Source organism: Amborella trichopoda, chromosome 1 (genome assembly GCF_054954075.1).
Source record: "Amborella trichopoda isolate Santa Cruz 75 chromosome 1, AtrichopodaSantaCruz75HAP2 v2.0, whole genome shotgun sequence".
NCBI classification, from domain to species: Eukaryota; Viridiplantae; Streptophyta; class Magnoliopsida; order Amborellales; family Amborellaceae; genus Amborella; species Amborella trichopoda.
In genome coordinates this window covers 60,597,949-60,624,726 of record NC_142336.1, presented here as the reverse complement: position 1 = coordinate 60,624,726, position 26,778 = coordinate 60,597,949, and the positions used below count along the sequence as shown (strand labels likewise).

General features: G+C 39.7%; 1 protein-coding gene across 14 annotated transcripts in view; it reads right to left on the bottom strand.

Annotated features, from left to right (window-relative positions):
• Nucleotides 1–26,778, bottom strand: part of LOC18440510 (sequence-specific DNA binding transcription factor ATNDX) — a 39,604-nt gene that overhangs the window by 4,951 nt on the left and 7,875 nt on the right. For 9 of the 14 annotated variants that reach the window (XM_020671455.2, XM_011627368.3, XM_020671456.2 and 6 more), the window contains 13 exons: nucleotides 23,311–23,394; nucleotides 23,036–23,164; nucleotides 11,362–11,586; nucleotides 11,084–11,215; nucleotides 10,871–10,966; nucleotides 10,613–10,774; nucleotides 10,203–10,518; nucleotides 9,972–10,097; nucleotides 9,792–9,861; nucleotides 8,280–8,343; nucleotides 7,887–8,111; nucleotides 7,213–7,791; nucleotides 7,059–7,093 (listed from right to left, as the gene is read on the bottom strand). In XM_020671455.2, coding sequence (XP_020527114.1) covers nucleotides 7,059–7,093; nucleotides 7,213–7,791; nucleotides 7,887–8,111; nucleotides 8,280–8,343; nucleotides 9,792–9,861; nucleotides 9,972–10,097; nucleotides 10,203–10,518; nucleotides 10,613–10,774; nucleotides 10,871–10,966; nucleotides 11,084–11,215; nucleotides 11,362–11,586; nucleotides 23,036–23,164; nucleotides 23,311–23,394 — 2,243 coding nt within the window. Of the gene's footprint in view, nucleotides 1–7,058; nucleotides 7,094–7,212; nucleotides 7,792–7,886; nucleotides 8,112–8,279; nucleotides 8,344–9,791; nucleotides 9,862–9,971; nucleotides 10,098–10,202; nucleotides 10,519–10,612; nucleotides 10,775–10,870; nucleotides 10,967–11,083; nucleotides 11,216–11,361; nucleotides 11,587–19,862; nucleotides 20,018–23,035; nucleotides 23,165–23,310; nucleotides 23,395–26,778 lie in introns of those variants that run through there. The other 5 variants (XR_016044166.1, XR_016044164.1, XR_016044174.1 and 2 more) reach the window with 2 other exon arrangements.

Sequence of the window (26,778 nt, the reverse complement as noted above, 5' to 3'; positions counted from 1 at the left end):
GTCTCAACTTGTCGAAGGACTGTCTGGTGCATTAATTATCCATCCCTATATGCAATACTTGGTTTGAAGAGATACATAGTAAAAGTTTGCATTGTGACATGGTCCCACAGGAATACATTGTATATTTACTCCATCCCTCATGTTATGACCTGCCGAGAAATGTTTTTTACTTAAAATTCACAATTTATGTTTTCTGGGGGCTGAGGAGGTTAGCCTATTGGTATTTGCTCAAGAGAGTAAATGGGCAGTTTGTTCTTATAAGAACACAAAATCAAACTTATGAGAAATGGCAAACACATATTTATGTCGCCCAACTATGAGAGGCATATGGTGCACGCCATGTATGCACCAGATTTATATATAATAGATATCATACATTGACTTTCTTATATTATTTAAATATTATATTGGGAATCAAGAATTTAGAGGCTCTGTCTTTTACTTCAGTGTTATCATGACATTGACTTTCCTATATTATTTAAATATTATTTTTTCTTATCGAATATAATGTCCCTCCCTTAAACTCAATATAATAATTATAAAAAGTAGTCCATGTCAAATTTCAAAAAAAAAAAATTCGTTCAGGTCCATTTTATCTATAAGGTTATTAAAGTGTAAATAACATGTCTGAACCTCGAATTGTAGGAGGCGAGAAAACTCAAGCACCCATCTCAAGGTCGACGATGTGATCTTTGATCAAGCTCACCTAATCAAATAGGCTGTCGTACTCTTCTCCAATCTCTTCTCTGCACACCCCGGCCCGAGACCCAAACTGTGCCTCCCAAAGTCTTAGGGAGGTCTGGGTATTCACAATTTGAGAGTCCACAATGATGCTCTCTTGGGTAAGTGGTGGTGGAGGTATGTGACCCAATCAAGCCACCTATGGAGAGAAGTCATCAAACACAAGTACTGCCATGGCTCCGACCTATGGATTCCTGTGTGCAGGAATAATGGCCTAATTTCTGGATTCTGGAAATCTGTCCTTAAGTGCCATGAGCAATTCTCTCATCACATAAGGTTTCGCCCAAGAGAGGGAACCAGGGTCTCGTTTTGTAAAGACATTTGGGTCTGATGCAGACCTCTGAGGGATAAATTCCCTAGCCTCTTCCGCATAGAATGCGAATAACCGTCGCAGAAAACTTTGGGATCACGGGCCCCCTTCGATCTTGGTCGCCAAATTTCAGGAGACCCTTGAGTAATTTTGAACTCGACGACCTCAGGGCTCTGGCAGAAATCCTACACCAAGTCTTCCTTCCTATCTCCGGGGAAGACAAGATCATATGGGAGCCATCCCCCTCCGGAATTTTTTTGGTATCCTCATTCTTTAACAACCCCTCTTGTGATCCCATGGCCGCTGGCCCTAACCCTTCCCTGCTTTCTAAAGCCTGGAACCCCATTTTTCCTCCTAGAATCCTGGTGTTCTACTGGATAGCGCTCCATGAGAGAGTGCTGACAGTAGATCTTCTTCAAAGAGGAATGCAATGTCCCAAAAGACGTGCCATGTGCCTGGAGGCAGAAGAAACCAATGCCCATCTTTTCCTCCACTGTGATTTCACAAGAGACCTACGGTCCTTTCTTTTGAGCCTTTTTCAATGATTTTGGGCCACTCCAAACTCCATTCCTCAGATGTTCCAAGCTTACTTATACGAACTTTGGAAAGCCTCGGTGTCTGCCACCATGTGGGTGTTATGGTTAGAAAGGAACCACAGAATTTTCAGAGGAAAAAGATCCGCGGTTGCAGCTTTGGCCGACAAAGTAAGAAACGTAGTGGCATTCTGGGTCTCCAATCATAAGTTGTTCAAAATCTTCCCCTCCACTGATTTTCTTAGCTGGTTAGGCATGTCCCTTTCATATTAGGTGTGGACCTTTGCTATTAATAACTGAGATATCAACCAACCTATTAACTAAACTAGACTGCTTGACGGAAGGATTCCTGGACTGGACTGACTTAAGAAGGGCAAGACAGACAAGGCAAGGCCAGGACGGATAGGAACATGCATACCTATTTCTTACTCAAGCAAGGCCAGATATGGACAGGAACAACTTACTTCTTGTGGGCAAGCCTAGGATCTCGCAGTCATCTCTTTGGAGACCACCCGAACTAGGTTCCATCAAGTTAAACTGTGATGGTCGCAGCCTTGGCAACCCTAGCCCATCCGAATAGGCAGCCTTTTTTCCTCCAATGAGGTTCAGACCTTGCTAACCTTTTCCTGCCTCATCGGTATAGCAAATTGAACCTAGATGAAGCCTGAGCCGTATTGGAAGGCCTCCGAAGATTTGTCAACTCTTGGGGCCCCATAGTGGAGGTGGAAGGGGATTCCAAGTCTATCATTTCGTGGGCATCCGGTCTGTCCCCTTCTTGTCTGTGGCATTTAGATGACATCGTTGACGAGATATCCCACTTGTATATCAAATCTCATGGCGCTATGTTTTTTGGGAAGCCAACTCTGAGGCCAACCATCTTTGCTAAAGAGGGAGCCTATTCTAACACCTCGGTGGGGCTTTAGATTTTTGCAGACCCCCACCTATCTCCTTGGAGTAGATTTCCACCTATGTATCATTTTTTGAACCCTTCGGGGCAGTAAAGGGTGCTCTTTCAGAGGGCCCAATCTTTTGTACATTTTATTATACATTAATACGAATATAGTCAACTTTCCTAAACAAATAACATGTCTGAACCTGACGATTCAAACCTCTAAATATATTTCTTATTTGCCACGTGTTCTATGAACCCGGTCGCGTTAGATATATATGAAAAAGCTACCAATAAGTTGTACCTATAATGAATAGTAGTATAAGTTAAACTCCTAGCCGTCAGATCTTGATTGGATAGTTGAATATGCATGTCACTATTTGTAGTCACTGTTATTTTGTAATTTGGTCATTTTAAATTTTTACAATATGTTTATATGGTGCATGATGGCGTCAATTATATACACCTAAATATTTTTAGCTTCAACCTATTTGTAGAATAATATTAAAATTCAAATAGCGACGTACGTTTTCAATCATCCAATAAAGATTTGACGGCGAAGTTTAACTAAAATAATATTCATTATAGGTACAACCTATTGGTAGCTTTACCAACACGCATTCATACAACCAAACATGTGACATCTCTCGCATGCCACATATGCACCAACACCATCGGTGATTTAGAAAGTTTGAAATTAGTGATACATTTTATAAATTGATAGAGAACTCTCTTGTTATTTGCTTTAAAATACTGACTATATTGAAAAATGTCAAACATAATTGTAGGATAAATGACTCTTGTAATTTGCGTTTATGATATTGGCTATTTTGGAAAAAGTCAAATAATTGTAGGACCCATGGTACACCACTAAATGCTTCCATAAATGCTCCCAATAAACCACTTTATTTTGGAAAATCATGCTCCCATCGGAGCAAACTGCATCGTCACAACATCAAAATATGGACCTACTAATTGGTATTTTCTAGATAAAATGTTTGGGATCAACCACAAGAATATATTTAAAGAAAAAATGCATTCTAATTATTTTACATATCCTAAACAAAATATTATCTGAGGGAGTATGTACCTAATGGATCATACAATCACATGACCTTTTATATATATATAATATAGGTTTTGTTAGGGTACTACACATGGAGTACTTCCTTAATGTAGCCAACATTTTGGACGCTTGATACCCTTACCCAATAATTTAGTAATTTGTTTGTCTAGGGGTATTTTAAGTAGTAGTATTTTTTGATAAAAAGAAAAGCACTTATTGATTTTAGTGAAAAATGACATCATCCACATAAGGTATGACATCATATGGAGCACTAATTATTTTTCACCACTAATAAAATGTCACTAATTTCTTATAACAATATCTATTCTTCCCCTCCTAATAACGAAAAATACCTTTGCTCGGAAAATGTTATATTACAAACCAAGGGTAATGAGTGTGCACTGAATGTTGAGTACATTAAGGAAAATACTACATATATATATATATATATATATATATATATATATATGGAAAAGCCTTCCCAACGCCTATAGGTGAAAATGAACAGTGATTTCGCCTACCCTCATCACCGTCTAAAGTTCATCGTACGGTCACGATTGTCCGGTAGTGTTTCATTTTTCATTTTTTTTCTACAAATCAGAATGATCTGAAATTTGGAGCGTAGGTACATCTTAGTGAGGCGCACCTAATAAAAATACCAAAAAATAATTCGCGAAAAACAAATTGACTATATATATATAGGGAAAAGATGGGATTAGCCCACTAGCTTATATAAACATATGAGCACAACGTCCCAAATTGATTCTGGGCTGATCTAATGATCATGGATGTCCGGTAGTGTTTGAATTTTAATTTTTTCTACAAATCCAAATCACTTAAAATTTTAGGCGTGTGTTCATCAAAAATAAGTGAATCTTCGAAAAAAATCAAATAACATATTTTACATTAAATAAATAGACCAAAATACCTCCGAAATGTCTCGGGGGATATTTTGGTCATTTTTTCTCAAATAATTTTTTTATATTTTTATTAGATGCGCCTTGATGAGATGAACACACCTAAAATTTCAAGTGATTTGGATCTGTAGAAAAAAAATAAAATTCAAGCACTACCGGACATCCGTGATCGTCAAATCGGCTCAGATTCAATCTGGGCCGTTGGGCTCATATGTTCATATGAGCTAGTGAGCTAACCCCATCTTTTCCTACACACACACACATGCACGCACGCACGCATGCATGCACACACACACGTCTAGGATAAGTCGGGATCGCCTTACTCATTTCTTAGCGGAGTCAATGATGGAGTGACCAACAACAAACGAAGGGGAATATAGAAAGGGCCCATAAGCGATTGGTTGTTATCTACGGAGGCTAAACCACAGAAGCGGGAGGAGTATTATGTTGACTAGAGAGACGAGCTATTTGACAAAAAAGGAATGGACAGAGTGAAAAGCGAGCCAACGGAGCCAAAATAGGGTGCTACCAAAGTAGAGCGAGGTGTATTCGAATAAGAGAGTCAATGCTAGATCTGCGAAATGCAGGTGGGGGACTAAAGGTTCAGCATAAACGGGGCGCAGCAAACAAAGAGAAGTTGTTCCTTGAAACACGAAGAAGGTTGGTGTGGTTAGTGCTTAGGGTGATACTCCAACTTGAACTCTTTTCGGCTTATAACTTAGACTTGGATATTCTAAGATAAGATAGAAACTGAGACAAAGGCTTCCAGCAGTTCAAGCAGTGCATGGAAAGGAAGTAAGCGAAGAGAAGAGGTCAGTAGTGAAAGTAAAGTAAGTCAAGTGTAGGGTAGCTTGTAATTAGCTTTGTTGCTCAAGCTCTTTTTTTCTGAGAATTTGAAAGAGATTTTAAAATAAAGACTAAAGTGGGAAGTCGTAGAAATCAGGTAGTAGGTACTTCGGGGAAGGTGGAAAATAGAACCGTTTCACTTCCTTCTCTTTGGCATCGGCACTTGAGCTTCACTCACTTAACTTGCACTCCTCAAGGCCCAGTTTCTTTGGCAAGCATTTCACTACTCAAACTCACCATAACATTTCTCAAGCCAGAGGAACCTCACAACTAAAGAACTACCATCCGCTTTGATTTGACGTGGTCATCTCCATACCTTCGTCACTTGGACTTGGTGCTGCTAGATTTGGTGAATTGGTTCATTTCAATAGACCACGTGAAAGAAAGAAGCCTCCCCGATGGATAAAGTCTTGCTCTCGCTTAGCAATAACACCCTGCGATATGCGCCTAGGGTTCACTTCCTCCAAATAAGTGCAAGAATTAGGAGGAATCTGCTGCTTACTAGTCACATCATCTACTTGATGTACTTTGTGCATCATCAATAGGTGATGCAAGATGTTACTCTCTTTGGTATAGATTCAAAAGAGCCATAGCTCTTACATATTAAATGCTCTAGTGTGGGCCTTATAAAACACTAATCAACTTTAAACTCTTCACAATTATCAACTATGAAATTGTGACTGCTTTGAATTTTTTTTTTTTGGGAAGGGCATCAATTGGATGTCATGCTGCAGCTCCTCAATGTCCTAAGATTTCTAACCAATGAGAGAAGCGCCCAAATCCCCTTTTGACAATTTATTGATGCTGTGACATCCATTAAGAGTTCCTAAAATTGTTGGCATGCTCCTACATATTCACAATGTCAATACAATTCTCATTAAATAGGTCCAATAGAATGACAAGGAAAACCGAATATACAAGTTTCGAAGTTCCACACACAATGCTAGTGTCAACAAAGTGAAATTTATCGTCACACTGATTCCATGTTGAATTTGAGGCCTACTCGGATCCCTCGTACCTACCTTTGGAGACCACTAGAGCAAGGCCAATCCCAGCTTAACTTTGATGGTTGCTCCATAAGCAACCCGAGTCCAACTGGTATAGGGGTCATTTTTACAATGTGAACGGCCTCACCCTTTTCTCGTTCTCAAAACATATCGGTCACACAGACACTTGCCCTTCTTGAAGGCCTAAAAACCTTTAACCCACTAGCCCCATTTTGGTCACAGAGGGGACTCCAAGAATGTCATCTCCTGCATCTCAAGGGCTACACCAAGTCCATGGAGACTTGAGCGCGTTTTTGATGAAATATTCCACATTTGCAGGCCTTGCACATCTCATGGAGAGATACTTGGCACGAGGTCAACTCAGTGGTTGACAGCCTCGCTAAAGGACCACTATGTGACAACTCGTTGGGGACCTTTTTGGCAACTTTTTGAGCTACCGGTCCTGTTTCTTTTTTCTCCTTTCATTGTACCTAAGGCTATGCCATTTTTTGTTGTACAACATTTTTTGATGTACAACCTTTTTTGTATAGAGCATCTAACCTGTGGGCTGCCATAACTGTTGCTTTTTGTTCCTTCTTATCACTCAATAAAAAAATTTAACAGTTTCAAAAAAAAATAAAAATCGAATTTTATCAACAAAATACAGCTAACATGATACATATACACTTTTGACAACAGATAAAACCTACAGTACAACAGCTTGCTTGCAAATAGTTAATTCTAATGATGTAATAGAAACATTTGCTTACCAGTTCTTTAGCTGGGAAGATGTCAGCTCGGAGCCCTGACCAACAGAGTCACATTTCAGATATCCAAATCATACAAGGCCGTAAGCTTCACAATAACAAAGTGAAGTAAAATAACTTGACATAAAAAAGAAAAAAAAGAAAATCTTTTACATACATGAATACTCAGTTTCTCTGTCCATGACTGTAATAGAGATGCATTCCGCTGCATCTCTGGTTCATCTAAAAGGGCCCTCTCAATTAAGATTATCTGTTTTTCATTCATAATGTTACGCTTCCGTTTTCTTCGGTGTTTGTCATCACTCTGTACAGATTCAAGCTTCTCAAATTCTTCTACGAAACCTCTACATCCACTGCCCTTCACACGCTCCTTCAATTTCGGCATTTCACCATTAGCATCATTTAGACGTTGATCAAGACAAGTTTCTTCCTTCTTGGAACTCCCAACAATTATATTCGTATCAGCAGTTCCAAGCTCTTCATTGACTTCTCCTACACATCCTGACGAACCATTCTTATCCTTCTTTCTACTTCTATCGAGCTCCATCACCTCACTGGGGGGGCTTGTCTGCTTGTTTATCACGGCTTTAAACTGGTCCACTTCTTGAAATGATGTCTCCACGGTCCCGTCTTCTATGTCACCATATTCTCTTCCAGAATCTAGAACGTCTACAATAGAATTTGCATTAACTTTCCTTGTAAAATGCAACGCACAACGTCCTGTGCTTTGTGCCTCCTGTACATAATCAAGTTTTCCATAATTGTGTTATCTTGTTAAGCAGTAACATTTATCCAAAGTAGCCACTCAACTCACTATGGAGGATGACATACCTCAGGTAATCGATAGCTATCATTTTCCAGAGTTTCATATTTGAGTTGGCAGTTGCCAAGCACATGAGGAAATGAAGATCGTGCATTCATCAAGGGACTTTCATGTTTGACTATATCAATATTGGAATATCTTTTCCAGCATTGAGAATGTTGGTACTGTTGATATAAATAACCCTTCAGAGTCTTTTCATTAACTTCTCTCGCATCTTCAACAACTGGCTCCTCCTACAAAACAATTTTGAGCAGATCAGCACAAGCATAAGGGCTTCTCACCTCCAACAGCATAAGATTGAGAAATGGGTCATGAAATATGAATCACATGGAATCTCATAAATGCATAGTTATATATAAAAATTTACGTCATTAACATATCACATGTGAAACATATCTCACCTTAGCTGCACCAGTTATAGATTGTGCCGAAGGAAGTGATGCATAGAGTTGCTCAAAGAATACACTGCACAAACACCAAGGAACTGACATAGCCATGGATATTTTCACTAAGATATCTAGGGAAAGGTGATCGATGATGAATCTAAAATATGTCAACAAGAAATAAATTATACTATTTATTTTTACAGCTGCAAGGAAGGGTTCAAAGGGTGCAATCTCTTGGCAAGGGTTGGTGAATTCACGGCTGTGACAGCATTCCAAATGTACAATTCCCAGCTAACTTCAACAACAACCCCAAATCCAAAACTCCCATCATCCCCTTCGTAAATAAACATAATTACAACCGTCCTTATCAAGAATCAAAGTCATCCATTAAAAGCTAAATGATTCTTCCATTACATTCCTTACAGACTTCGAAAGTTCAAATCAAATATGAACCCATTGGACATATTTATGCATTAGAGGGGAATGGATGTGAATAATGATTGTTGTTCCATGGACTCATACAAGAAATTATACAATTTCCACTTTGCAAGTTATGGTAGCTGCACAGCACAGGAGAGGAACAAGAGGATTTCCACTTCGCAAGTTATGGTAGCTGAACAGGACAGGAGAGGAACAAGAGGGAATGGGTGTGAATGGTGGAATATCAGCATTTACAAGGGTCAACCTGAGAATTTGGCACCAGGAGGTAGAACAAGGCTCAGGAGTAGAAGCACTACCTTATGTATAGGTTCTTGCAACTAATATGAATATAAAGTGTTTCCCTCTTTCTAAAAAATTGATGCACGAAGGGAAAGGTGAGAAATTAAATCCACCTTTTTTCTGAACCTTAAGCAAGTAAAATCAACAAACATAGAGAAAAAAACATGGCTCTAAGTCAAGCCAAGAGAAGAACTTTCTTCTTCCATAAAATAGAATTCATTCCAATGACATAAGCCTTCCAAAATGTAACATCCAACCTCTATAAGCCTATGAAACCCTCAAATCAACTTGAGATCCAACTCCAAGTAAACATTTAAAACTCTAAAATACCCCTAATCTATATTAAATTATTAGAAATACCCCTGTGACAATAACATGAGCAGTACCCATGAACAGTAACTATAAATAGTAGCAGTGAATAGTAAATGAAAAAATATGACACCATAGAATCCCTAAAAAACCCAAGACATAAACACTAAAACTAAAACTATAATATACATCCTTTGAACTTGAATAAAAATAAAAAATAAGAATAATTTTGCCCTTCATAAAAAATGGAAAAGGTGAACAAAAATTTGAAAACTGAAAGACAGTGAAGAAGCTTCTTTTATATGCAAACGATCATTTCAGAGACGATTATCTTACCAATATTCAGGAAACTAAAGATAAGAAATGAATGACTTATTCCTAGAAACCACCTACTTCCACAACCTTGACTAGGATATTCAAGCCATCAACTTAAGGAAATTAAATTTGAAGGAATACATTGACATAGCAAACAAGCAAAAGCCTCGAGAATCCAATCACCTCAGAAGTTGCACATCGTCCTCATTCAGTAAGGTTGGAACAAGAGATATTGCATGCTCCAACAAGGAACCTGCACATCATGCTCATCTCCTCAGAAGATTTGAGAAGAAAAAATGTCATGCCACAAAATAAATGAATTTTAGCAAGACTGTAGAATCCCATCAAAAGATAGAGAGTTACACAGGTTCTCGCAAATCATGATGGTTTTTGGCGCATCAACATGGTAGATAACTCCAGCAGAAGAGTTAGATGTCCCCGTATTTAAGCACTGAACAAATTTGTTGAAAAATTGGTCTTTCTCTTGCTCTGTGATCAACAAAGAGCTTAATTAAGGCCACAGACCAACCAGCAAGAAATAAAACATCCACTTAAAAAAAAAAAAGGAAGAAAACTAAAAGGTCAAACTGAAACCTTCACATATATCTGGCACAAAGCAGTGCAGATTTGCAATTATCTTGACCAAGAAAGACGTCCTCTGCTGAACATGGGGGATAAGAGGCATACAATTCAAGGCTAAACTGCAAACAGAATTAGTTTCATCAAGAAGGCTAGGCCCTGTCAAGGCTGTGTAGCGAGCAACTTTTGATGATGCAATTGCCAAGCCTGCTGCCAGAAATGGATCATATTCAAGAGTAGCGTCTTCCTCAATTACTGGAATATCAGCCAAGCACCAATTGGATACGAACTTGTCATGGGGCAAAGACAAAATCTCAGCCAAAACCTTAGTCTGCCAGATAAATAGATCAAAGGTTGTGACTGGATGCAAATGATAATTAAGTCACAGTAATAAAGAACAAAGATGACCATGGATTATGCCTTACAATGTTCGTCATAATGAAAGAACGGAAATTAGAATCATCAGAGAAAATATCAGCAAGACGCATGCAATTGAGAAGCAAATAACCCTTCGGGTTACAGTTGACAACAGAATCATCAATTTGTTTAGGTTCCCTGCTGAAGGCAACCTTCAGTAACTCGAGAACCTGCACCAAAATATTTGGACTCCACGAGATCAAGAACAAGCAACATACATCGCAGTATTCTTTGTAAACCAATATTCTGCCAGTTTGGGAACCAACCTCTAATGCAACAGATGTCGCCAGTTTCATGCTTCTCGGAGAGCTGGCAACCTCATCCAAGTAAGAAATGCTTTCGTCCTCACAGAATTGCCTCAGCTGTAAATAGGGAAGGAAATAAATTTGTAGAAAGGAGATTGACGGGAAGGAAAGTGCACACGGAAAAACTCCAGCTGAATCTGGAATTCAGGCATGCAAAATTCTAATGGAACTTACAACTGATAGAACTTTAGATTTCAGCCTCGACACATTCGCCACAATGGTGGAAGATTCCTTAAAATGACGTGATATATTCAACCTCAGGATAGCAAGAACCAGAGAAAGAATGCTCCCATTTTTGCAGAGGTCCTGAAAACAGAGAGCAAAAGAAATACAACACAATGAATCACAAGAACTAAAAGCAGTAAGGAAACTCTAAGAGTTGAAACATTAAAAGAACTGCCATCCATTTACCCATAACACGAGGAAATAGATAAGTACCCACAAAGATTTACCTTATTTTTAAGAAGGCGTTCACGAAACAACTTTTGCTGGCACAAGGATTGAAGAATCTGAAGAGAGGCTTCGCACTGCTGTGCGATAATGTTCACCGCCCGCTCAGCAACAGAAAAACTGGTTTTCTTTTCAGTAACTTTTGTGTTCAGCGAGGACAAAGTCATTTGGAGAAGTCCAATATCTACTCGCAGGGCATCAAATGATGCATTCATAAATACATCAATCTGGTATAGCATGCAGTGCTATTAGTCCATGTAGATACTTTGAACCTCCAATATTAGAAAAGAAGTACAGTTTTTATTATTATCATCCGTATTGATTGGATTAGAGACTCCATTTATCATAAAAATGTATTTAAAAATCAACTAAATCTAGTAATTAATGTGATTGCAAATATGTTCGAGGAAATTCTCACGAAGATCACCCATTTAGCATTTGATGAGACTTGATCATGGTCATCCTGAAAGAAAATTCGGACGCCTGGCCGTATAGGGCCAAGTTTGATTGGGTTTTGAGAGATTATATACATTTCTTTTCTTGGTTTAGGTCGGGTGATATTTATGAAGTTGGGCATTGATTTGTTTTTCTTTTCAATTTGGTTACTGTCTATGTAGATTTTTTTTTTCATTTTTGGCTTTTAATTATTGGCCCATTCAAGTGTAGATTTTATTTTTGAGTTTTTTTGACATTTATTAAGATTGGGAAACTCAATCCTAAAAGAATGTCAATAAACTCAAGCATGCCAGGTTTTGTTTTTCCTTAGATTGTCCAAATATTGAAAAGGAGCGACACATTTGATGTTCTTTAAAAGCTATGAAACAATGTTTTTTAAAAAAATAATAGATGTTCTATACACTCAATCAGGGGGATTCCGTAACCAACAGAGCCTCCCAAAATCATCCTCAAGGGCCTAAAGGCCCCCCTTTTTTACAGGCTGCAGGTATATGGGCATCCACCTAGGCAGCCTAGATGGCCAGGACCTTTGGCCGCGTAGGCAGCTGAATCCACCTTGTTGAACATTTGTTTAGTAACTTCAATAGTCCCTCCTAATCCAGAGCCCCCAAAGCTAATCCAGCCCTGGTACTCACCCCCCCCCCCCCCCACCCCTTTGAGGTTTCCTGCTCGTGCTCACTATTAGGGCCCTTTGTGTCACCATCAAATTCAGTGACCTCATCGTCGTCATCAACTTCTACTCCATCTTCCACTTAATCCTCCACTCAATGGTGCAAAACTTGGTAACTTGGGCACAGCACCACCTATCACTCAGAATCGGTCCCTGGCCAGTTCCGGAGGGTCCCAAACTCAGGGGAATTGAAACCCTAGACATGCTCAGGTGATCAGAGCGACTTTGCAAAGCAAATTTCCGGCCTGACATTTAGGGCTTTAGAGGCATTTTCATGCCCGATTGCTTGATCAGCTAATAGGGCTTATGTTGCTGTTTCCGAAATGAGGTCATAATAGTGATTCAGCAACTTTGTATGCATCATTATATATAACATATTGTCCCCCTCTTCAAAAAAAATAGTGACGTCAACATCAAATTGAAAAGTTATGACTAAGCAAAGTTGGTATATCACTATAGGGCTGTTTTTAAGAAAAATTTGTATTACTTTGTTTTTTCAGGGGCAAAAGTGTCAAAAAATGGGTTTTCTTTTAATTAGGAGTTCCAATTATGTTAGAATTAGGATTAGGGGGTGCAATAAGGCCTATAAATAGGGTGAAGTTATGGTTTTCATTCAGAATTGATTATTGTTATCAGAACATTGAATTCTATTAAATTCATAGAGCCCTTGAAGCTAGGCGTGTTAACTTCCATTAATCTATAGTTATTTCGAATATTGTTCTCAGAAATTCAATTGAATTCATACAGCCATTGAAGCTAGGCTTAGCATCCATTGATTTATTTTCCTTTATATGAATTTGTATCATCTGGAATTAGAGCAGGTCGATCTCCCAAAGTGTCCGAGGATACAATGCAAGTTTGCGCAATGGCTATCAGAGGAGGTCAAGGTGGTCGCAGTGGTACACTGTGCAGGAAGATCTAGTGAAATAATGAGGAGATTTAAGGAACAGGCACACGAGGTGCAACAAAGCCGATCAAGGAGAGTATGAAGTGCGCCCAAATAAATATGATCAAGGTTTAGCCACGAACGGAAGTGATGAATCTGAGCACGAGTTGGAGATTAAACCCGTTCCAAAACCAGGTGAGAAACAAACCTAGTGTTTTCAAATATCGTTTAGTTCGAGCTCTTGAAGGTACGAATTAGAAGTACCAGGGTTGATGTGCCCAAATTTGCAGAAAATTACAGCCCAATGAATATTTGGATTGGATTGCAATTATTGAACCCTTTTTCGAAAGAATCATCAAATGAGAGGTTAAATTTGTGGCTTCTTGTTTAAAGGGCCACACCCTAATTTCGTGGCATCAGTTGAAAGTGTCGAGTTAGAAAAGTAAAAGATAAAATGACAACTTAGAAAATGATGAAATCATGTTTGAAGGATAAATTTGTACCCACTGATGATGTGCAAGAATCAATCGGAGATTTCATCATCTTTGACAAAAGGATTTGAGTGTGCAAGAGTACAGAAATGAATTCTACCTTTTAATGAGCTGAGATGAGATCCACGATAATGATTATCAGCTCGTTAAAAGCTATGTGTGTGGCCTGAAAATTCAGATTCAAGATGAGCCAATCATACATCGAATTTTCAGCCTTGAAGAAGAAGCACATCACTTGGCCTTAAAGTTGAAGCAAAGTTACAAGAGAACCTCAATAAATCAACTCTATGGTCAGGGCTTGCTTCGGTCCAAAAGGGACGCACTGCAAATATAAAACAGCAAGAGGTGGTTGGCACAAGCTCTCGTCCCAGTGACAAATCTAAGGTGGGAAAAAGACTGGTGGTGAATAAGCCCCTTCAAATTGGAAATTCACGGGAGTCATTTCAATTTACATAAGAAAATTTGAAATTATTGAATCATTGAAGGTTACATAAGATTACCACATAATTTTGTCGATTGTAGGCCAATAAAATTTTGTTCCCCCAATATTAATTAAATTCAGCCCAATCTATTACTAAAAGGATTGAGCTGGAATAAAGAATGGGATCCCTATCTATTTGCATATCGAATGAGCAGTTGTTCCGAACAAAGATCAGTTGTATGAAAAAGGATTCTTGGGTTTCCTACCCCATGCTGAGAAAGTATCCATCCTTGGTTCGAAATACTTCAATTGGTACGCCCCAGAAATAGGCAAATTCAGCAGCTTTTTGCTCAATTTCTCTTGGAATGTACTTTTCTGTCCTCACCTGATAGCATTGGAGCCCCTTCGATATGATCATTGAGAAAGACCCGCTTAGGTTTTTCCTGCATCTCTCGCTAATCAGTTTTGCTGAGGGATCAACCCCATTTTTTACCTTGAATTGATCAAAATACACATAATTTCTTACTTTTCATGGAGGATTAGATCCAATAATAGGGGGTCTATGGCTGACCGATATTGCACACCATCATTTGGCTATTGCGATTATTTTCCTAATAGCTGGTCACATGTATAGGACCAACTGGGGAATTGGTCATGGCCTTAAAGAGAACTCAGAATCAATTGGCAAGAGGTCAACGATTGCGCAAGTTGCTCAAACAATCCCAAGCAGCCCCTCTCGCGGTGGAAGAACAGATAGTTCCTATTTATACAGGAGCGAATGGATATCTTGAATCTCATATTTACGGATGTAAAACAAAGTATAAATATCTTGGGAGGTGTGAAGGATGTCCAGGCCATGGCCACTATAGAGGGAAGTGTGAAGGATGTCCAGGCCATGGCCACTATAGAGGGGGGTGAGGGAAAGTATGTGGTAAGGTACGGAAAGATAAATCCCCCATAGTGGGCCTCAGCCCTTGAGGCACAGAGAATGGGTTTTTGAAGTAGGATAGAATGGCCTCTTCAATCTCCCTAGGTTGATCCAGCAAAATATCCCAATACATGAGATGGGAGACAGTGTTATCACGGCGTCCGCAATTCGCTGTCTTGCGGAAGAAGCCAGTGTTCAGATCGCCCGACTTAAGCCACTTGATCCTAGATCTTTGGAACCAGAATATCTCCTCTTTCTTGAGAATGTTCTGTAAATCCAATTTGAGTTGGATCCTACTCTGGTGCTCTAACTTTGAGACAGGCCTGGATTCTTCAATCAAATCTAAAGCTTAAATTGACTGGAGGGTAGGCACTCGAAGAAAAAGAGTGCTCTTCAAGTCAGGACAACTCAAATCTGGAAGGTTCGGGTCAAATCTGGAAGGTTCGGGTGGGTATCTAGCAGTAAAGGGAAGTGGTCAAAAGTGGGTTTAGGTAGGGCAGTGATGTGGGATCCAGCAAAAGAGGAGCCCCAATCTAGGGAGACAAGAAAACGGTCCAGCTTAAAGAGAGAAGGGTTGGAGGAATGGTTGGACCACGTGAATTGTGTTCCTTGAATGAGCAGATCCAAAAGGTTATTGTGAGATACGAAGTAAGAAAAACTTCACATGGGCGGAATGATTCTAGATGAGGTGTTTCTTTCAAAGGACTATCTGGTCACATTGAAATCCCCACATAGACACCAGATAGGGTGGGGTAAGGAGGCAATAAAGTTTAACTCATCCCAGAATGAAGGTCTCAGGGTATCCATATTGGGACCATAGATCGCAATGAATTTCCATTGCAGGCCACCAAAAATTTTGGATAAGAGGATGGAGACCGAAAAGGTTGCAATTTGAGCTTGGGAAATGGCATGAGCAGTTGGGTCCCAAATCACCCAAATGCCCCCCGAGGCCCCTAGGGCGGGGAGAGCTTCCCATTGGCAAGGACGACGACCCCATAGTCATCTAACCTGTTGGAGAGTAGTATGCATTTTAGTTTCAGTGAGGGCAAGGATAGAGGGGTTGTATTTGTGGCAAAAATCCCTAACAGCCTGTTTTTTGGTTGCGAGGCCTAACCCACGAATAATCCAAGAGAAGACTAACATTTAGAAAAGCGGAGATCCTCGGGGATCGCCTAACCGGAGTCCCATGAGAAATAGGATCAGGGGAAGAAGGTAGAAGAGAGAGATTTGGAACATTGTCGTAATGAATGGTACATGCCAAATTAGCCACTTTCCCTTTGCCCTTGCGACTTACCCTGAACCTTGATTGAGCATTTGACTTGAAGAATTCATGAAAAGGTCCTAGTCCATAGTAGGGAAAATCCATCACACCCATAACGTGGTCAATCTTCCCTTGTGCTCGATCCATCCTATTGACGAAGGTTGAGTCAACTGACATTGGAGAGGGGGTGGACTCCGAAGAAGATGAAGAACTAGAAGAGCACAAACTGATAGCAACTCCCACCGCTGGAGGTGGTGATTGACTTGATGACTGCCCAGAAAAGACAGACATGCCAATAGGGGTAAGCCCATCCTCAGGCGTGGGCCTGAAGATAGCAGAAGCTAAATCGAGAAAGTTGATGGGAGGAGCCGAACCGAAGACTTCCAAAGGCGAAATTTGCTCAAGGGGATTCTCAGGGGGTTTCGCTAGGGTAGTAACAGTAGATGGCACCGAAATGGGAACAAGGGGTGGGGGGTTGAAGAAGTCGCGTTGAACCGGATCAAGAGAGAGAGGGTGGGGGGAGAGGGGGTGGAGAGGTGAAAAGGTCATACAAATGGGGAGGAAAGGAAGAAAAAGGTAGAGGAGAATCCCAAGAGATGAGATCCTCAGCATTGGGAATAGGTGGGAAGGCAAGAAAGTCGAGATTGGTGGAGGTAAAAGGGGGTAAGGCAACGGGGTTGGTATAGAGACAATAATAAGGTCGCCACTGCGGGGATCAGCAGGATACCCTGGAGGCAGGGGGCAGCTGGATAGGCCATTGTACATTGGGGGCTAGAGGGAAGAGAGGATGGAGCCGGTAATTGAGCCGAAGGTTAGAGAAGGGTGAAGTGAGGAAGGAGAAACAGGGGTTCCCAAGCAAAGAGGGGCCTCGGGAGAGGAGTATGGGTAGGTAGGGAGGGGATGGTGTGAGCGGGGCTCTAGAGTCGGCGAGGTGATGACAGGTGTAGAGGGAGAGGGGATCAAGGTTGATGGGGTACTACGGCAACCGCCTGCTGGCGTAAGAGACAGCAGCACGTCAGAATCTTGACTCCAAAGATGTCAAAATCTTGATTCCATAAATGAAGGAATCTCGATTCCATATTCGTACATTCCAACTAGGTCAGAAACTCAATTCCAAAGAGCTAGGAATCTCAACTCCATTCATGTAGGGATCTTGATTCTATTTTGGTTAAATCTCGATTCCTAAAATAGGAATCTCATCCCCTAAAATTCCTCTTGTATGGAAATCAATTCCGTAAATAGGAATCTTATGGCCGGCAACGATTATGTGCTTCTAATTCCTAAATCAATTCGATTTCCGGATCACTTCGGGTAACTATGGTATGGAGTGTATGGACAATGGACCATGTGTTATGTCTAGTACTGAATTTGAAAATTGGATTATATTTTCATATTTTTCTTAATTTGTTATTAATATATTGTTCAAATCTTAGACAATAAGGAAGCATGTGTTGAAGGCAATCAGAATGTTATTTTATAATGCTATCATCCATTTCAGCACAGTCAACAATGAATATTATGTGCCATGGTATCCATGATAGCTAATGTAGGGCTGGAGTCAAGCCCCACACTGTGAGCTTGGCAGGCCCTACTTAGATGAGGAGGTGGCTGGGTTTGGCTATTTTCTGGATGAATAGGGAAAACCATCATGTCAGATGGTTGAGGGACATGATTGGTAGAACATTTATTATTGTTTTGACATATTGCCCATGAGGGATAAGCTTCCATGGTAGTGACAACGCGCGATGGGCTGTAAGAGTGGGAAGTTATTGTAATTGCCACTTGGTGATGTGTTGAGGGTAGTTGATTTGCAGTATGTGTTCCGAGAAGTAACTCACAAAAAGGTGTCGCTATGTAGAATTCCAAGGTTTTCTCTTTTTTTTTTTTTTTTTATTAATAACGAGAATTTCTGATTACAATTGCCACAATACAGTATAGAAATAAACCTACTAACAATCTAGGATCTTTAACTCTTACTACCAAATAAAAGTTTGTTCAAAAGTTGAATTCAAACTTACAATATGAATTCTAATACAAATAAGAATTCTAATCCAAGTAAGAGTCCTAATCCAAGTGGGAATCCTAATTCAAATGGGACTTGTAATAGAATTCTAAAACTCACATAAATCAAGAATTGAAAATAAGCTGATAAAGAAACTGGGCAAACTTACTGAACCTTTGCTTAGGTTACCCCCTTGGGACTTAGCACACCCTACGCCCGTTTACCAAACCAATGGTGCATTATGATCCTTTGGTCCTACTGAATCCTCTGAACTGGGAAGCACTTCAGGCAATACCCTCTAATTGAACGGGGGCTGTGAGCATGGGTTAATAGAACTAGGGTCCCTTTAAACCTTCAAGGCATGTCATTATGTGTCACCACACTCAACCAAGTCAGGCTTGGGCATGCCCCCTCTCTATGCCTAGTTCAGGCAATACCCTCTAATTGAACGGGGGCTGAGAGCATGGGCTATTAGAACTAGGGTCCCTTTAAACCTTCAAGGCATGCCATTATGTGGCGCCACACTCAACGACGTCAGGCTTGGGCATGCCCCCTTTCTATGCCGTAGGTGGTGTGCCCCACCAGTAGAGAGGAACCTAGCGACAGAGAGAGAGAGAGAGAGAGGGAGGGAGAGAGAGAGAGAGAGAGGGAGAGCAAGAGAGGAGAGAGAGATAGGGCTAAGCTCAGGATGGGTTGAAAGAGGGGGAGGATCCCCCTTAAATATGCCTGAAGGCCCTAGGGTATTACCATCGCAATTGGGATTCAGTTGACCATAGGATTCTCAAGTAATATGTAATATGAGAGAGAAAACAAATTAGAGCCATCCCTTCCTGAAATCAGCCATCATGATTAGGAAGGAACCTGGGAACCTTATGCTTTGAATTATCCACTCCTAGTTAGACTAGAACGAGATCTTCCGTAGTTTCGTAAAATCTAGATTCTTACTCGTATGGAAATCAAAGTCAACTTGAAGATCCACTTCAAAGTCAAATATCAAATATTCTATAAATATTTCTTACACCACAAAATAAAAGATGATATCTAATTTTTCTCCCTCAAATTATTCTCAAAGATTTTATGAAGGTTTCTTAAGCTAGTGGGAATACTTCCTCAACAAGCGGGACATCCAACCTATGTGTGACATGTGGCTGAAATCGGTCTTACATCCCACACTGATATGGTACCCACATGTGTGGAGGTTTGGCCCTTGCCCCCCCTCCCCCCCCCAATGGGTCCCAATAAAAAAATAATGCCCCTACAAGTTGCGAAAATATCAACATTGCACTTTTTAGGGTTTTAAGCTTCACATTTAAAAATTTTATGAGCATAAATAAAGTTGAAAGCAATATTTTTGGAGTTCTTAAAACTTCTAGAACACTCTGAAATACCTTTAGAAGTAGATCGGTACCATTGGGTCAAGAAAAGTGACTGTCAAGTTACTCCACCCTTTCTAGAAATCGTGATCCACACCTATCTTCTCAAACCAACCCAATGGACCCATGACACACAGTGATGCATGGGGCTCATGGTGGGCCTGTCAAAGCTGGCCAATAAAGAGTGGCACCACGATCTTAGTATGTGGATTACATGTTCCCCCCAAGAGCAAGCATTGTTCCCAAAAATGCCGGGCAGCGCCGAGGCGGCTGGGGTGGTCCTGGCCGCCCAACACCTAGGCGGCCATCCAGATTTTTGGGCAGCCTTGGTGGATGAACAAGGGTAGGAGGTGTCTAGTCCAACTGTTTTAAGTCCAAATTCTGTGTAAAAAATGCATATTGAGGCATGATACATTAAGAATGCATAACACAGTCCATACACTCCATATAACATTAGTCCACACTCCATGCACAATTAAAAAAATGCTTATTAAGGTCCAAAGTATTTGAGATTTGTAAAGTTGGAGTTGATGATCATCTACTCAGGTGAAAGCATAGAAAGACAATCAGAATGAAATGGATGATAGCATCATAAAATAACATTCTGATTGCCTTCAACACATGCCCTAGGCAGGTGTGTACTCTGGCCTAGGGCATGGAGTGGCCTGAACACTCAATGCCCTAGGTTGCGTGGTCCCAAAGTGATTGTCAGTGTGTACTGCTCACCAGCCCTCCCTCTCCATGAATCTCATAGGCCTGATCAAACCAGGTAAGCCACACACACCCCTTCCACCCCCCACAAAAAAAAAAAAAAATTGTCAATCATCAATGTGACTTAAGGAAGCCCCCAGAGAACTATGCCCTCTATACCTCGCCTATTGCTCTGCTGGCAGTACATCTCCTCTAAACTGTCCTCCTTGCAAGTTCAAGATGCACCTCAAACTCGCTCATCATCCCTTCCCCGCTCTTGAGTTGGGGCATAATATTGGCTACCCAACTCATGAACCATTTTTAATTTTGTAGCTTTCTTCTCCTTTGACATTATGATAACTGCCAGAGTTATTTGCCCCAGATTTTTTGGCATATTGGGCACTAAAACCACCCCCACTCTTGCTAGTTGATAGTGCCACCCAATCTAAATAGGATTCGGCAAGATTTAGAAAATATTTAGGTAATTTGTGGATGCGAAAGAATAAATCTGAGTCATTCATCTCCAAGATCAGCCATCATGATTTAGAGTGAATATTTAAGAACCTTATCCCCTGAGTAACATATATCCACTTTTAAATAATCTAGATTTTTCTCATCATAATCTTATCTTCTAGAATATTCCAGAGTAATCCAAAATATTCCAGATTTCTTATTCTCACATAAGGATAATCAGAAAATAAAATAATGATCAAAATCTAGATCCCCTTAAATCTCTCACAAAATATTTCAAAAAGGATCCTCCTAAAAATTATGCATCATAAGGTCTCCCATAAAATTTGGGAAACCTTGGGCACCCCAATATGTGGGGCGTGTAGCCCATGTGGGCCCCCCCCAAAAAAAACACACAAACATGGTTCCCACCAATTTAAAAAATTTTCAGAAAAGCGCTTTGATAATTTTAAATTTTCATAAATACCCTTCTAGGGATTTTAAGCAAATAAAAATATTTTACAATTCTAAAAATCAAAAACCCACAGTAACGATTTAGTTTAAAACAATATTTCTGAAGATCCACAAAAATCTAAAAGAAATAGATATATAACTTAGAGGTGGATAGGTACCTAATAGGTCAAAAAACAAGTGAATGTCAGGGCACTCCACTCGAGCCAAGATCCACGATCCACTATTGTCTTCTCCAACCTAACTGGACTCATGACCCACAATCAAGTGCAGGGACTCGTGATTGACCCGTCTAAGTTTGCCAATAAGAAGTGGAACCATAGTCCCAATATGTGGATTACAGGTCCCCCCTAAGAGCAACTTAAATGCATGCATCTTTATAGTACAAGAGGGCGCTCTCTCCACAAACCCCTACAAAATCTTCAACAAAGTTCCACACAATATGTACATATGACAACCTTATCGAGAAGCAACCCTACAGAGGAATACGTGTACATGTGCATAGAGAGAGTCCCAATTGTACTACAGTAACATTGTTTGACTTGCTCTTAAGGGAGGAACTGTAATCTACATTCTGAAAATGTGGTTCTACTATTTATTGGCCAGCTTTTACGAGACAATCGTGACTATGCATGAGATAGTGGGTTTCGGTGGGTTGGTATAAGAAGACAGTTGTGGATCATGGTCACTGTGTCCGATGGAATGCCCTTATAGTCAATTGGTTTTGACCCAACAGTACCAATCCGCTTCTGGATATTTTATTTTCAATACTAGGAATGTTTATGTGGATTTTAGGAATTTTTTTTAGAATTTTTTAAATTATTTCTGCTGTAATTTCCTGTAAAAAGAGTATTTTCAAAATTATATGAGTAGCAAAGGGCACATGTGCGGCACTTGGATCCAGCCCCACATGTGCCACACCCATGGGTGGAGCGTGGGGCCCATAGGGGTGACAAGTCCCCCCTTCTTTAATCTTTTAGTTCTTGTTTCTATTAAATGTTTTTTAAGTATGGTTAGTTAGAAAATCTGTTTTAAAAAGAAAAGAAAAGATTATGTTCCTATTTTTGTGAGAGTTAGTTTTGACCTAGAAATATTATTTTGACTTCCTAGAAGTTAACATTTCTCAAAAAAAGACTTCCTACAATTAGAGATAAATTAGGAAGTTCTAGAAAGTTTTAAATTGGTTTAATCCCAACTAAACTAGAAGTGGAAATGGGTTAAATTTAAAAGGGATAAAATTCTAAATATGCCTCCCAAAATCATGATGGCTAATTTGTAGGATGGATGGCTCTGATTTATTCTCCTCACCTCACAGATTTCCTAATTTTCTATTGGTCATGGCGAGTCATTGGATAAGGCCTAGCTAGGAGGGTCTTCAGAGGTTGACATCTACCAAATATGAAAACCATCTCACCCCTTCCATGATCTCAAGTACAATGTAAAATGCACAAGTTGTGAGTAACCATGAAAAATGGAAAGCTACCTTTTAAAATCTAGAAAACTAAACTTCAGTCACCTCACAAAAAAAAAAAAATTGCCATTCATGATGGTGGATTATAGGCCGTGTTAGAAAGCACCTTTGGATGTGCAACCAAAACATTGACGAGATCTTGCCACTTCAGAGAAATATAGTCTCTCAATAGATAAAGACTGCAAGCCACCAATGCTGAATGCAAAAGAGGTAAATAGCTTCCAGAATAGCCATCCTGAACAATAAAGCCAACTTCATTCACAACTAAACACAAAAAAAGAAAATAAACTAATAAACTATTCAGGACATAGACTGCTTATATCGTGCAAGAACAACATGCATAAAGAACACCAAATACAGTATATTCAGTGATATACACACCTGTTCATATCGCGCAAGAACAACATGCATAAAGAACACCAAATCGAGTATTTGCTCAGTGATCTTCACATCTTCCAGCAGAATCTGCAAAAAAAGGAAGATAAAAAAATAAAGAAAGCCAAACAAACCAAAAAAAGGGATGTAAAGACCAATGTCTGGCAAATTGTCACATATATGTGACTAGTTTATCAGAAAAATTGAACATGAGAGAAGCACCACATCTTTAAGACAAATACAGGTTAAAGTGCCATGAACCTTGGAACGCAAGAAAGGATAGAATCTCTATTAACCATACTGAGCACAACCACAGGCAATATCATGAAGAATGCTGTAATATGCTCCCAATATGCCTAGCAACTAAAGGACTACATCCATAAATGCCACTTCACAACTCATAAAATGATCATACATACTATGTGTAGTTCACATAACAATACATTATCATTCCTTTACAAGGGCATATAATATATGCTACTATTCATTTTTGGCTTTGGAACGATACATATGCTAGTTCTCCCATAATTGTACTCCTTTATTTCATGAGGTCAATTATGAATGCCACACATCAAAGTTGCCTATAGAAAACATGGATAAACAAAGAACGCAACATCTAAATATGTTGCATGCCATCTAAAGGAAAACTAGCACTCTTGTGGAAGATTTGGCAGCCTCAACTACCATATCTGAGCTCCACTGCACACCATTGTTTGGGGTCTCCATCATACTAGTTTCGCTGATTGTGGAGAGCAATAACGTCCTTACCCCCATGGAATATCCCCATGAATTTCAAAATCAACCATGGAATACCCCCAGAATTCCTTCCTTTATTTGTTGTTTCCTTCTCTTATCACCTTGTTTGTGGACGCCAGCCCCTTGTTAGCCATAAGTTTGCCACAAGGACCTCTATTTGCCCCTTCTTTCTCTCATCACCTAGTTTGTGAACTCAAGCTATGTTAGCCAAGACTGCCAGCATGATCAATCTCCAATCTCCACAAAATGCAATGATTGAGCATGGCATGACTCAGCAAAACCCAAAAAAGTTCAGGGAACAACCATATATGTAAGAGGGAGTGCTAACTAGCGTGCGAACAACTAGTGGAGGGACAAGTGAGTTTTCAGTAACAATAGGTCTACATCCCGTGGTGTATTTTGTTCGCACACAACATAGTTTAAATTGATGAGACCTGAAGTGGCGTCAAGACAAAGTTAGAACTTTGGAGGGATGCTTTAAAATCTGAAGTTTTTAAATTAGCCGGACTAAGACATAATATATAGAATGCAAGATTAGTAATAATAAGAGTAGAGACGAGGAAGTAGTCAAGATTGACGACCAAGAAATACTAAAACGAGCGTAATTTCAATATCTTGGGACGATAATCCAGGAAAATGGCGAGATTGAGGAAAATGTCGCGCATAGAATTAGAACTGGGTTGGCAAGGTGGAGATGCGTAACCAAAGTTTTATGTGATCACCGCATACTAATGAAGCTGAAGGGGAAGTTTTGTCTCTTGTTTGCACGTCAAACACATGTTTGAGATGATCATACCACACCTTGCTCTAAGACAAACTATTAGAACTTTATCCACTATGGCGAACCTTGCAAAATATTGAGCCTTAGGGGGGGCAGGTGTGAGCCATACTGAACAAGCAGATGAAACGGATTTTTAACACTGAGCCAATATCTAGTACATGAACTCAACTAAAAATTTGCATTGGTACTCAGGTCTTTATATCATCTTGTCTCCCTTATTGCATAAAAGTATTGTTGTACTTCTGCTAAAAGACTAGCAAAGCATTCGACGCCATCCCCTTTCAATGCTCATCTAAGGGAAGGGGTTCAGGTGGGTTGAAGCCCCTCTCTTCTACAACTTTGTCAATTTTGATGTTTGGGAATGAGGTGACTGCAAATAGGCTCAAGTACTTGTCCTTTGGTTCATGCCCAAGTCATGGGTCCATCCAAAACCTTGTTCGCCTCCCCTTTCCTACATGTCCTGAATAAAGTCCATCGAGCACCTATTTATTCCATTCTACACCTCTGAATGCTTGCTTCCATTTTCCAGTTACTTAACTAGCCATCCTGCTTCACCCTCCCAATACTTTTTTTAACACTACCTCTTATCATAGATAATTCTCCACCACCACTTGGCCAGTGGTACCACATTTGCTTCCCTAATTCTTCTAATCCCCAAATCCCCTTTTTCTTAGGATAAGCACACTCTTCCCCATTTAACCAAGTGTATCTAGCATTTGTTTGATGACCCACACCACAAGAAGTCATATAGGAGGAAGAAGGAAACCTAAAATAAATTAAAAAATTAATAATAAAAACTAAGGGTCTGTTTGACAGCACCTTAATATCCTAATATTTTAGGATAATATAGAATCTATTGTAATTTGAATTTTACAAGCAAATATTCCATGTTTGATAGGACCAAATTAGATCTTCTTATATTCCGATAACCTCCAAATATTTGAATCCCGAAAATTCAAGTTTTACTTGAATTTTACGGGATTCACTTTGAGCCTCAAAATCTTTTGCATCTCTCTCCCTCTCTCACCCACTCATACCATCATCTTTCTCTCTCCCTCTCCATCCAACATCCGCTTTCTATGATTCAACTCATACCCTCTCTCTCTCTCGCTCTCTCTCTCTCTCTCTCTCTCTCTCTCTCATCAAAAAGTTGCGCAGAAAGATCAACATCTTAGAGAGGGAAAGTCTCGTGAGAGATCAACATCTTAGAGAGGGAGAACAACATCCACCAATGAAGCTATCCCCTCCTCAGAACCCCAACATCTGCCATTGAAGCTAAGTTCAAGCTCCGAAGAACAAAACTAGATCAAGACCCATGCAAGAGCCAGAGCACTTGATTCCAGGCCTCCTTGATGATATCCCCATATCCTATCTCTTTCGCCTTACATTCCTGTACCAGTTGATTGCCAGTTCGGTCTCATCTTCATGGAACAAACCCATCATCAAATATGTGTCAAATATAAAAAATCAATGAGTTATAATTTGTCAGCCAAAAAGTCAAAAAATTACAAATCTACAAAAATTTTGAAATGCAATTAGACAGCCAAACGTGCACATAAAAAGACATATCATCATAATATAAAATCTAAATATACACAAAGCAAGCAATGCCTTTATTCAAATTTCTAAAAAATTGAATATCTAAATCATGTTCTGTCAAACATACCCTAAAGGTGAGAGATAATACCCTCTCTCTAGGTCTGCAAGGGAGTGCACCCCAAAAGTACTTTTCACAAGACTCAAAATCAAGTCTTCTTCTCTATCTTCTTCTTTTCCAATACTTAACATATTTATGAAAGGAAAATTTTTTACCAATTATTAAATTTATACAAAATAAGCCATTGACACACATGCTTACCTATCACATCCTCATATTTAATATACGCCATACATCATGAGAGTATCATTGATACTCAATAAGAAGCACCGCAAGACCA